This window comes from Alnus glutinosa, chromosome 6 (genome assembly GCF_958979055.1).
Source record: "Alnus glutinosa chromosome 6, dhAlnGlut1.1, whole genome shotgun sequence".
Lineage (NCBI taxonomy): Eukaryota > Viridiplantae > Streptophyta > Magnoliopsida > Fagales > Betulaceae > Alnus > Alnus glutinosa.
The window spans coordinates 27,011,841-27,024,751 of NC_084891.1; the positions used below are offsets into that span (position 1 = coordinate 27,011,841).

A 12,911-nucleotide genomic window follows, 5' to 3' on the forward strand; every position below is an offset into this window, starting at 1 on the left:
ATCAAGTCGATATCGATACAGTGGGCCGTAAAATGAGATATGTTACGATTTTATGTGTTCCCAAGTATAAATTTAACCATGATAATGATGATTTAACGTTATATGATAAATAAAGATTGAGTTCGAACTTTTAAGTCTATAGAACGTGTGAGAAAGGGAAGTTGATGGCTCATATCCACTTTTCAAATGATGATTTACTTGAAAACCTTTCCAATTTTGCGGGTTATTTACTATAATAACTGCAATAATACAAGTTTGGCACAGAAATCTACAGCATTTATCAGTTTGCTAAACAAATTTCATCAGTCCACCAAATGGGGTTCGTGAAATGAGAGGTACAACCTATTTCAGTGCTACTTAAGATTAACATGAAATTAAGGAAACACTTGAGCAGTTTTTTTAGCAGCAAACTTGCACAATTCTAACAGGCTGTAGAAACTAAGACCTCTCATTGTTCTTGAAGCCTAAGTAATCTGAGCCGGGTTAGTTCAAACACACCATGGTAGTCTTTAATCTATATGTGCAAAAATGAGAGCTTACTAGAAGTCAGTCTTGGCTCCTGTTACAAAAGTTTGCATTAATTTCTACCCCTAATTTTGATTTTCCTGCCACTTCAATCCTCTGCATGATCTGTGACATCTTCCCTTGAGACTGAATTGCTAGCTAATGGGTTGGAGTCTTCTGAAGAGTCCCCAAATTCTTCTTTGTACATTTCTTCAATCATCGGCTTCCACAGCCGAACCCGAGCATTTATGAACCAATTTGAAACCTGAATCAGCCATGAAAATGACCACATTAACATCACAATCAGGGCTACTCACAAATGAGAGAAAATGTGGGAGAGGAATTACTTGGTTCTTGGACAGGCCTGTCTGTGATGCCAGCGTTAGCTTTTCAGAATCATTTGGATATCTGTGACAACCATCAAAGTATCATAGCCTCATAAAACATGAAATCACTATGCAGTCAACAAAAATTGATGCACTTACGGGTGGAGAAAGTGTTCAAAAAGCCAAGAGCGCAGGATTGCCACAGAAGTCTCCGGCAGCCCTCGGATCGGTCTCCATGCTTGCCGTTGGCTTTGGATCATCCTAAGCTGTTGAAGGGACATTCGATTACGTTGAGTCTCGGTATCGAACAAGCTAAGCTGCGATAATCCGGTGCCGATTCTCGGTAAAGCCTGCATGAATTTTCTCTTTGTGACGTTTATTTGAGAAACTATTGCATCTCTTAAGCTGCAGAAATGCCTAGACATGGCCTGGAGTGCTAGTGCAGTGTAAGACTTGGCAGCTCCCACTCCTGCTATCATCTCAAATGATGAGACCACTTCTTCCATTTGATGATAGTATTCCTCGTATCTTGCATCAACCTGAAAATTGAGTGAGATATTGGGACAAACTTCTTTCAACAAAATCTGAAAGCAATCAAGTGAAAAGACCCACCTCATCCAACAAGGAAATAAGCTTTGCAATTTTAACTTGAAGCTCATGTTTCTCGGCTGATAAGAGTCCATTACTGTACAATTCTGCTTTGAGTTCAGAGGAAAGTTCCAGAGCTCCTATTCTACCTCCACGACATAGCTTTTCAACATATTTTTCATTGCTTATGTCAACTGCATTTCCACTGACATTAACAATTTCTTTCAGAAGGGACTGAGCTGGTTTCAAATATACTGAATTTGCAATAACGGTAGCAAAAGATTCTGTTCCATATGAAACTGGACAAGAGCGATTTAGTGAGCTTGAAGCAGCAGCAAATGCACTGCCCGTGAAAGAGTAGACGTTGCTTACATGTTCCACTCCTGGATTGCAGACTTCTCGAGCTTCTTCTCCAGACATCATGTAACTGGGGCTTATAAGATCCGAATTTAAAGACCTCTGCCTGTATTGCACAGAAGGAACAAGCATGTGAGACCCCAGAGAAAGTGACAGCCGCTGGGCATGGTGATTGTTCTCGTTTGCTGCTCCAAGCAGATCCATGAAATGTCTAGTGTGGCTGATATCGGGTTCCTCAGCTACTCCAGAAGCTCGAACAAGGTCTATCGATCTAGACATTCTTTCCCCAAGAGATTGAACGCTGGGATACACACCAAGAGACTGAGGGAATGTGTCTCTGCCTCTTAATGCAGACTCATAAGCAGCAAAATGTTGGTTTTCAAAATGGTTTTGATCAGTGATGGAGTTTGAGATGGTGAATGGGTGTATGATACTCGAAGCTGGATTTGCAGATGAGTCTTGTGAAACCATATTAAACAGAACAGGAAGAAGCTATAAGCTATTAAAGATTTGCTATGGACTGCAACAAGTTAGCCCTGTCAAGCTTTAGAGAAAAAGAAAAAGAAAAAGAACAAAAAAAAAAAAAAACAGGAAAACTAATGAAGCGCCAAAGCAAAGATGACTCACAATTCCACATTAATGGCTCTGAAAGCAATAAATAGTGCAATGAAAACAATCTTAAACTTGTGGTCCTCATGTGTTGCACAAAATTACTAGTACACGGGGGATAAGCTGGATCATTAAGGAAGAGGCCAACTGAGCAGAGAGACTGAAATCAAGAACCAGAACAAGTACCAGTTCAAATTAACACCCATGTTTTCACCTTGGAGAAGAACACTTCTGAGAAAGAAACCATGGGCAGTAAAACAGAAAGAAAACCAGTTCAGTGCAAGTGAATCTGGGAATTCAAACTAGAAGAACTGCTAACATAACCCAACAATTAAAGAATCCACTGGAAAGTAATCAACAAAAGCAGAGAGAGAAACATGGAACAGAGAGTGTCAATGTCAACTAACAAAGTTCAAGATAGTGAAAAGAGCCAGCAAAAATAAAACGAACCCAGTTTTACTTGGGGGAAACTACATTATCCCTGCATGAGACAAGTTTGATTTGTCAACTTATGATTAAGAAAATGACGTTTTATTCACATGAAAAAATATAATTTATTAGCATTTTTTTTTTATCATGGTGCAAGTAACATTACATCAAAGCATTGAATGCAAGCAGGAAACCACCGAAAGTGTAAACATACCTATGTTAATGATAACTCAAAGAAGAAAGACGATTCTCTCTCTTTCTCTCGCAGGTCTAAATCTGAGCGGCAGAAAACCTATAGACATAGACTTCTGCTAGTTCTTTAACGAAAACAGAGTTAATTGGCGAAGTAAATATCGCAGAAAATGACAGGAAAAGATGGTCCCCAACTTCCCTGAATATAAAACAAGCAAAAGTGCCAATCCTCCAGCTTTAGTGCCAACAGTTGCATTTCTTCGGGAGACTCGAAAGTAAATTGAGCTCAGAAGAGTGTAAAACTCTCTCTCCTTCTCTCTTCACAAGAGGACCTCTCAATATGTTAACTTGTTCTGTTCACTCTGGAAAAGGATGGTAAAAAGTGGGCTATCTTTTGCACACTCCTAGTTCTAGGATTGTCAGCTTATGATCCTGCAAACCATATGGGAATATCTACCTTTTTCCTGTTAGGTGTTCTAGTCATGCATAGAGATATTGAAAGGACCCTGAATATCACAATCGTTCAAGAATTACTAAAAATCACAAAAGAAAAAAGAAAAAAGAAAAAAAAAAAAGAGAAAAAGAAAAGGTTCTCTTGCTTTCATAGACAGAGATGGGTGTCGTTGGATTTGGTCTGGTGTGCTGATGAGACTGATTCTGGATGTGTTTTGAGCCGTTGCCCTTTGGATACTTTAGTAATGATTGCTATCTTTGTTCCTTTGGCCTCCTCCAGTTGTCACTCTCTGCTTCCGTAACTTTGTTGTTCATTGGGACCCGGGAGGCCCATGCATAGATTAAAGTGTCTGCTTAATCTGAACTGCACCAGTATTTCAGACCCAAGTATTCTGCCACCCTTGTCCCCGTGAATACAAGTCTTGCCTTGGAACAAAACAATCACTTCCCCTTCCATAAATCAAAAACCAGTTTGGATGGATTAAATCTATGTACCCAATTCTTTCAAAATAATACACACTAAAAGTTTGCCCAGAAGAAAAAATAAAAAAAAAAGGACAAAGCTTTCTCCATCTGGGTTATAATAATAATTTTTAATTCAAGCCCATTAATGTCCAATCAAATTTGGAAGAGAATGATAGGGTTAGGATTAGGGTAAGAGGATGAGTTGGAATGAAAATTGTGGTATTTCCTACTCGAAAAGGGCTATCAAATCCCATCTCACGTCACTACCCAACCTAGTTACCTATAGGATAACATTGCCCTATTAAAGCTTTATTAAAGGGAAAACTTTACTTATTTCCCTACTTTTGCAATGATGTCCCCAAATTGTCAAATGTTGTAACGTAGTTGTTCGATTTTCAGCCCATTTCAATTGCCCGTATTTTGGACTTTTCTAAAATACATCCGGACAAGCAAAATTTTTTTATAAGTATATTATGTTGTAACCCTGAATCATATAGAGAAATATAACTGTACTCCTGTGAACATAAATACATTATCGAAACACGTAAATCTGTGTTTCAAATTTTTCTTTTCGATTCCTTATTATTTATCATTGTTATGCACGATAACAACATAAAGAATCTCACATTTGCTATCCGTATTGTCAGGTAATCTCGATCCGCACCATCCAACCAAGCCCTTGCTGGTCCAAGTAGAGGAAGTTGAACAATTCATCAACCTTGACCCTTCGGCACTCATCCAGTTGTCAATGACAAGCACAATGCACAAAACAGCGCTGGCTTGGTCACCCAGCTTTAAATTCGATCCGATCAATTAAACCACAGTTTCTTTAAGGGGGACCATTTGAAATATGCAACAGGATATTCAACAAAAAAAGAAGAGCAATTCCTGTTCTTATTATAAATGCATTGGTGAAACTGAGGACGTATAACAGCGGGAAATAAGACAACTTTAAGACGATGTACCAATTATAGGATATATATCATCATTTCAGGAACATTAGGATATATAGTGAACATTTATATCACATATTCATAACAAAAAAATATGCAAATGCGGGTGTCAGTTTAATAAATTTGATCGACGAAGATTTTCTCCAATTTATTTTGGAGGAAATCTTCTTCCGCATAATAAAGATGCCATATAATAATTAAGAAACATATAATACAAAAAATAATTATAAATGGACAAAGTTTTCTTTCAAATTGGGTTGAAAGAAATTCGATTGTCATTGACTCATTAACAAAGAATTCAAACACAAAACACTCGTAAAAACACAAAAATAATTTTCATATTTATGTCATATGAATATTTTTTTTTTCAAAAAAAAAAAAAAAAAAACCACGTTTTGAAATTTTATATAACATAAGCATCTTCAACAAAATAGGCAAATAGTTTATAATAGTCAAATTTAACTGTTATGAACCATTTTTTCGTCTCCAGCAAAATATAATTTTTTCTTCTAGTGTGACTAGTAAATAGACAGAAGAGCCTATTCATTATTTACGCTGCAAACAGTTTTTTATTATTTTATCTCTCTTCATTTCCTTCTTTCACATACTCTTCCTCTTTCTTTCACACTTTCTTCCGTACAAAATAATATTTAAAGAAAATAAAGAGTTGATCAGAAAATCTGTTAGTGAGAGTAGAAAAAACAATAGTTAAAGTAGAGAATTGTACTTTTTTAATAGCTATTTTAGCTATTATTGTCGGAGATGTAGCTTCTATAAAACCAATAGTCGAATCTTTTCTTTGGAAACAATGATGTTCCGTTTGAACGCACATTCCACCTTTCAATCGATGCCCCAATGTGCCAGAAACTGCCTCTTTCATTTTTTGCTGTAATGGTTTCTTTTTTCTTTTTGTGTTTTGATAAACTTTATTCCCTCTACTTTTAGCTAAGGGGCTTGTTATTTGCACTTCAAGTGCACAACAGGGCCACAACACCCCTTCACATGGGGTTAGGTCCCAATGTATGGGGCCCACTCCCATGTGAGGGGGTATTGTACCTCTATTGTGCACCTGAAGTGCAAATAGCATTTTCCTTTAGCTAATAGCTCTTTTATTTAAAAAAAAAAAAAAAAAAAAAACTTAATGGCTCGTCATTTATATGTCTATTAACATGTGAAAAACACATGTTTTTAAAAAAGTATATGCTTCTCAAATTGGATCGGTGGAATTTTTTGTCCAATATTTATCAGATTCTACAGTGAATGTAAACTCCTCTTGCTCTGTGTTTCTCAACAGGAAACTTACGAAAAGAGAGAGAGAGATAGAGAGAAACCATAAATTCATCAATTAGTAGTACTTAAAATTTTTTGAAGATGGGATTTAAAAGGTGAGGGAGGTAAGGGATGTCTCCTGCTTCAGCTGAATGATTGCTTTTTTTCTTTTTTCTTTTTTCTTTTTCTTTTCTTTTTCTTTCTTTTCCTTTTTCTTGAAAAAAATACCAAGCATCCAATGGTTATTTACAAGAATGTAGTTTGACGTAAACAAAATAGCCCATCCACTTGGGATCTATTGGTTCAACATTGAAATAATCAGCTAATAAACTTTAGGCTTGGAAATAGAGGGGTGCTCTGAACTTCTGCACAGGCTATACAACAACGTGAGTACAAATTTTGGAAACAAACAGATTCCCAAACGTATACAAATGTCTGGAAAATAAACTGGTCAATTCTTATATAACATTTATTCCATAGAAATGATACGTCAATGTCACACTTTGGAGTACTTGTACAAGATTCCTTATTCAACAAAATGCATGAATATATCTATGCATCTCATCTATACAAGCATGCCTACAGCTCCAACAATCTTTTGTTATATTACAAGTTGGGTATCATATACCCATATCTACACGTATATTTGTACTGCTAGAAGTTTTTGTGTCTTCAAACAATAAGCAAGTAGGATGAACAGCGCCAAAGAAAGATCACATGGCATTCTATTTCTATTTCTGTTTTTGGTTTTTGATTTTCAATAATCCTTCTCCTGACAAGATTGATTTTCAGCAGCAAAGCTAGAAGCAAGCGTTGTTTCAGACAACAAAATCATGTAACATGTGGGAATTGTCGAACCTGTGGTGTTGCTTCCCCGGATCCACGCACTGAAAATCCAGCGAGTCGGGCTCTGCAGAAGAAGTTACTGCATTATTACCTCTTGAATTGGTGCCACCAGACATTGGCAATCCATCACTTTCACAATGCCGCAACTTCAGTGCAAGCGACACCCGGCTACCATCGACAAAACTACCCAACTCTGACATATCATATGTGGCAGCGGCAGCCACAAGACTCCCACCACCACTCTGGTGGGGTGGGATAATCTCATCTGAATAGAGGCTATGGTCATCCATGTTAGGCCTTTGATCACCCTGCAGTTCTCTGTGAACACTACTTTCAAACCCTATCGTTGCCGTTTGCCTATTTATCTCTACAGTAGGGATATGAACAGATTTTGACTCTTGCAACTCTTCCCCGCTATCCTCAAATGCCCGGAAATTGCCTCTTGGTGCTTGTGGTGCGTTTTCTGGTGAAGATCTGGGGTTCATCTCTGATTCGCAAAACTCTTCTTTGTACATCTCCTCAACCATGGGCTTCCAAAGACGCACCCGTGCATTAATAAACCAGTTTGCGACCTGATCAGAGCATAAAATCAATGATCAAGCAACATGACCAAAAGAAGGGTATTTTGAGGAAAACAAAGCAATTCATTGATGAGGGAAATTTATAGACTAGAGGAGATCCACAATTCAATAGGTCCTTACATGAACGGTGGGGAGGATCAACATTCAGATGTTGAACATGCTGAATCTCTTAGATCCCATATCCACCAATGCATATTAAGAAGCCATTTTTAGAATATGCAATGATAATCCACTATATTGACAACAAGATTATCATTTTACCTGGTTTCTGGTCAAGCCTGTTTGCCTTGCAAGCAGAATTTTCTCTGAATCCTTTGGGTAACTGGTGAAACAAGGAAAATTAGTAAATCACAAGTTCTCAGATAGATTGGCAAGTACAGTAGTGAATTGGGGAAAATAAGTGTTGAGGGACATACGGATGAAGGAAGTGTTCAAATAGCCAAGCACGGAGAATTGAAACAGAGCTCTCAGGAAGCCCCCTTTGAGGCCTCCAAGCATGTCGCATCACTCCAAACTGCTGAAAAGTCCTTTGTTGTCTGAGCTGCTGGTCTACATAGCGGAGACGAGGTATCACTCCTCCTTGACCATGCTGTGAGGAATCTTGCTCCCCAAGGCTTCTCTGGGTCACTTGAATCTGGCCAGCGATTGCATCACGCAAACATCGGAAGTGGCGGGAAATTGTTTGGAGTGCAAGAGCAGTATATGGCTCAGCTGCCCCATACCCAGCTACCATGTCAAAAGACGACACCACAATTTGCATCTGATCATAATATTGTTTGTATCTTCTATCCACCTACAACAAGAGCACAAGTATTAGTTATAGTTAAAAATAAGTGCAGCCCAGGAAAAGCTATGTGATAAGTATGAAAGGGGAGAGAGAGAGAGAGAGAGAGAGAGCAAATATATATTCACAAAGTACATGTATATAAAAGCCAAAAAAGATGTAGAAAAATAAAACAAAAGATAAGCTGTTCCCACTAATTACTAATGCGACCTAAAATCCCCCAAAACCTTCATAATCCCTTCCACAGCCCAGTACACATCTGAGCACCAGCCACAGCTTAAAGCACCATACATCCGCTTCAGAAACATTTTCTACAAACTCTCATTCTTTATCTTGAACTTACAGAGCCTCCTGCAACAAAACATGTATTTCTACACTGCCAACTGATAAGTGCATCCTTCCTCCTAATCCAACCCTGATCACAAACTGCTTCCAATTAAAATATGATGCTTTGAACACTATTTGAATTTGTCTCACATCTATGTGCTACCAACTAATGTATCCACCAAATATAGCAAAAAGTATGTGGAAGAGATAGCCAATGTGTTTTAAATTATATTCACTTGCCTCTCTTCAAAATGTAACACTTGTTCCGGCACTGGATCTTCTTTTTAATCTTATCAACAATACAACTATATCCTATAATGCTTTTGCTTTGACAAAGGTGTTTGTCAATGCATTCTTAAAGATCATCCATCTATAATGCAACTAAACAAGAAATATTTCCTTCAGCCTCACTTTGTTAATAGAACCTATTCCAGAGAATACAAACAAACTTTTATAACTAATCACTGCAAATAAATCCCAATGAAGGTGCGCACAAAAGTATCTGAACATGGCTGTGCTCTTCAGCATCTGTTTAAATGCATCAACACAAAAGACATTTATAACTTTTTATGATTAAAAAAAAATTGATAAACTATGGCAATTTGCTAAATCCTCAACTAGTAGTGTGGGGGCATATAGTAGGCGCGAGGGAAGAATATGTCATGGTCCAAAGGATCTTCACAGGGAAAAGTAGACTGGCAATCCAAAGTATATATACAAATTAAAAACAAAAGAAACAAAAAAATATGTAACCAGCAAAACTATGAAGGCAGTAGATTTACCTCATCCAACATGGACAAAAGTCTCGTCTTCTTATTCTGCAGATCCTGTACTTCTGCAGGTGATAGCTCACAAGAGGAGTTAGTAGTTGACTCACCAGGGTCTGAAGACTTCTGCACAGATTGAGAATTAGATCTCCCATCTGTCTCTTTAGAGCCATCTAAACCAATCCCCTGGGTGTTTTGATGTTTGATAGATCCCCGCTGCTTCAAAGCCCTCCAGACATTAACTAGTTCATCAAGCAACTGTTGTGCTGCCTTGAGGTACTTTGAGTTTAAGATCGTGTTCGTAAAACTTGATGGTTCGTATGGATATCGATCAGAAAGCATCTCTTTAGGGCTCACTGAGGAATGAGGATTCCAAAATGTCTCTGTTCTGGTATTGTCATGGTTGGCTCCAGAAAAACCAGATAGCAAGCATTCTGCGGTTCCCAACTCCTTGCCTTGGTTGCCCTCATCACCTTTACAAGATATTGCCCCATTCCTCGAGAGTGGGAGGCTAGTATTCAAGAATGAAGATGGACATGGGTTTGGATACCGGCTTCCAAATGAAGCTACAGACACCGAAGATGGTATCTGTGTTCCAAGGCTAAGAGATAATCCCTGACACTGAATATTCTGTTCACCATCTGGAACTCCCAGCTGTGTCCTTGGGATCACCTGGGAATCCCCAGTAACAGAGCTTCCAAGGGGTTCACCTGTTACAGCATTAAACTGTCCATTAATGGATTGCATACTTACCCTGTCACTTGTAGGTGGAATGAACATCATCTCATTTCTGCCTCCAGCAGATCCATAACAGTTCTGAGGAGATAGAGAACTCCCAGACAAGATATCTGAGTAGGACCCTGAAGAAGCTTGGTTCAGATACATCATTACGTTGCCAGGATGGAGAGGTGCTTCAGAATATGAAGTAAATTTCTGGTCCCCTAGATATGGAGTCAGTAAGACATCTCTTTGATTGGTTAGACTGGGGAAATAGGTAGCCATATTTTGCTTCCTCGGTCTTAGCTTTCAGTTGAGTATCTAGAGATGAAAGACAAAACATTACCAGTGCTGTTCAAAATTAAATAGTAACAGAGAGAAATGATGATGCCCACTTCAGTAGCAAACAAATCCCAACAGGAAAAAGAAAAAGCCCTTCAGAAAAAAAATAATACAAAAATATAGAATCCTGAGATGGATTCCTGTAGTCAAAGAAACTAATCACATAGTCTGCCAAAACGCAGAAGGTTTCAAGAGGGATAAACACCGTAATAGCCTCGTGCAATGTCAGAGAGAAGGCAAAGATAAATCATTAAATTGATTACTATTATTATGAACGGTGCAGCAACTGCCCCAGCCACTCAAAAGTGTTGCAGATAAGCGACAGTGAAGAACTACTAAATTACAGAAAAACACAGGTCCCTAAACCAGAACTAAATCGAATGCCGCGCACCAAAAAAACCCCATCATGAGAAAAAGTACGAAAACTTATTCATATTAAATATAAAAAGAAGTGGAAGACTAGCAACTATGAGGAACAAAAAATTTAGGCGCTTCAAATTTGTGAGTTCATAAGGAACATCAATTATAGTTCTTTGTAAATGTGATCATCATCAGCATCAAACCCCCCACCACCCCCAATTATCTTCTCGGGAAAAGGCTGCTATCAGCATCCTCATTTTGTTTGCGTGACAAAGATCGCATTGAAAAAAAAAAAAAAAAGAATTATCAAGCAATCAAAAACATAACACAATTATAACTTTAGCAATAATAATAATAATAATCCACACCCTACGTACACAGCAACCAGAACTACCAGATAACAAACATTACCCAGAAGCAACATAACCCATCTACAAAAAGAGATTCCTAAGCAAAATCATTCACCCTTTTAATCTTTCTTCTGGTGAACATCTAGTCCACATCATGTTATTCACGTTTCAATACCCAGAATTATAAATACCATTAAGAATCAAGCAAAAGCACAAGGTAACTACAGCCAAATTCCAATCCCACACATGCAGACAATCTTGAACAAAAAAAAACACATGAATCGTGTCAAAGCCCACAAAACAAAACCAAAAGTCCACTCAAAAGAACCCCAAATTCAAATTACCCAGAAGCACAGTTCTGACAATAAACTCCCAAAAAACACTTCCACAACTTTTCCCCCCAAACCCAAATCTTTACTGATCATCATCATCAGCGTACCCATGTAGCTCATGCATCAAATTTTACCACAAATAACAGCGCATAATCATCAAAAACAGAAAAAAAAAGGTAACTAAAAGAAGCATTAAAAAGTACCAGAAAGGCATAGGAATGATGAGCCTCTAGTGGGAAGCAAAAAACTTGGGGGTACTTTGAAAAACAAAATTATAGCCCAGGTGGGTTGCGACAATCTTCCCCCAAACGGAGACAAATGCCAGTCCCAAGAGATATATTCCAAACAAAGACCGACCTCCTTATCATTGGAACAACGGCACCAACTCAATAAAATTCATATTATATGGTTAAACAATTATATAATTCTTGCACCAACTACCATATCATGTTTCTGTGTCAACCATACTGAGTTTCGTTTCTCACGTGTGACAAACTCTGGGACGGCAAACACACGCTACAAAGTTCCAACAGTTCGTGGTGGTTGTTTGCTTGGGAGGGTTCAAGCCCTAACCACCAGTTGGTGGACCTATAACCCTCCCTTAACCCTCTTTGCAACGCATAATTAGTATTTTATTCGTACCAAGCATCTAAATATGTTTTATATTATATTTATTTTATATTGGTTAATATATCGTGTTTTAAATTATTTGTTTTTTTATATTTTTTAAATAGCTTATACCTAAAATTATAAGTTACATCAATCAATATAAAATTGGTGTAAAATTTTTTATTACACTTTATACAAGGATAGAGTTCTTTCACTTAATTTATTAAACTGGCATTTACTTATATAATTTTTATGTATATAATTCCCACTCGCATTTTTAATAGAATTAAATATTTTCATAAATATATTTCAATTTAATAGATTAATTCGAAAAAAATTTCTCCAACCTAATTTAGAGGAAAATTTTGTTCTTTATATAATATTGTTTTTGAAATATATATATATTTTTTTAAAAAGAATTATTAACAATGTTTTGAACTGTATTATTTTTTGATAACTTTGTTTTTACGCTATTTTTATTTTTTTATGAAATTAATAACAACTATTATTCAGAATAAGAGCGACCTAAGATTTTTTTTTTTTTTTTTTTTTTTTGTAAGTGACCTAAAATCGTTTGGTTGGTTAAGTTTAAATTTATTGTTTATGCCTTATAAATTATAATATATGTGCGTAATGCGTAAGGTAGGTGAAAGTGACAATTGACAAAGCAATGGGTAGACGTGTAGGCTTCTTGGCTTCAAAGTTCTAACGTTAGGTCTGTAGCGCAAGACTCCGGATTTATACGTATATT

The 12,911-nt window shown here is 37.2% G+C and overlaps 2 protein-coding genes across 4 annotated transcripts; both read right to left on the reverse strand.

Annotated features, from left to right (window-relative positions):
* Positions 1-264: 264 nt before the first annotated feature.
* On the reverse strand, positions 265-3,312 carry LOC133870413 (BEL1-like homeodomain protein 11). Of its 3 annotated transcripts, XM_062307532.1 has the most exons (6): positions 3,028-3,312; positions 2,403-2,615; positions 1,443-2,233; positions 990-1,369; positions 852-912; positions 265-769 (listed from the first exon to the last, which is right to left on the reverse strand). In XM_062307532.1, the coding sequence occupies exons 2-6, from the start codon at positions 2,470-2,472 to the stop codon at positions 614-616; spliced, it is 1,458 nt and encodes a 485-aa protein (XP_062163516.1). In that variant the 5' UTR covers positions 2,473-2,615; positions 3,028-3,312; the 3' UTR covers positions 265-613. The 3 variants fall into 3 exon arrangements, with proteins under 3 accessions (XP_062163516.1, XP_062163519.1, XP_062163517.1); XM_062307535.1 differs by having other exon boundaries at positions 1,443-2,615; XM_062307533.1 differs by lacking the exon at positions 3,028-3,312 and having other exon boundaries at positions 2,403-2,786.
* Positions 3,313-6,581: 3,269 nt separating this feature from the next.
* LOC133870412 (BEL1-like homeodomain protein 7) lies at positions 6,582-12,108 on the reverse strand. Its single transcript, XM_062307531.1, has 5 exons — positions 11,755-12,108; positions 9,466-10,488; positions 7,989-8,365; positions 7,834-7,894; positions 6,582-7,563 (listed from the first exon to the last, which is right to left on the reverse strand). The coding sequence occupies exons 2-5, from the start codon at positions 10,450-10,452 to the stop codon at positions 6,964-6,966; spliced, it is 2,025 nt and encodes a 674-aa protein (XP_062163515.1). The 5' UTR covers positions 10,453-10,488; positions 11,755-12,108; the 3' UTR covers positions 6,582-6,963.
* Positions 12,109-12,911: the final 803 nt, after the last annotated feature.

Bases quoted from the DNA above. Each gene is read 5' to 3' on its own strand.
- LOC133870413 (XM_062307532.1), bottom strand. From the start codon at position 2,472: ATGAGGACCACAAGTTTAAGATTGTTTTCATTGCACTATTTATTGCTT. The intron at 913-989 runs GTAAGTGCATCA...TGGTTGTCACAG, and splicing joins TTTGAACACTTTCTCCACCC to ATATCCAAATGATTCTGAAA. The intron at 770-851 runs GTAATTCCTCTC...TGGCTGATTCAG, and splicing joins CAGGCCTGTCCAAGAACCAA to GTTTCAAATTGGTTCATAAA.
- LOC133870412 (XM_062307531.1), bottom strand. From the start codon at position 10,452: ATGGCTACCTATTTCCCCAGTCTAACCAATCAAAGAGATGTCTTACTG. The intron at 8,366-9,465 runs GTAAATCTACTG...CTCTTGTTGTAG, and splicing joins TTTTGTCCATGTTGGATGAG to GTGGATAGAAGATACAAACA. The intron at 7,895-7,988 runs GTATGTCCCTCA...TTGTTTCACCAG, and splicing joins TTTGAACACTTCCTTCATCC to TTACCCAAAGGATTCAGAGA.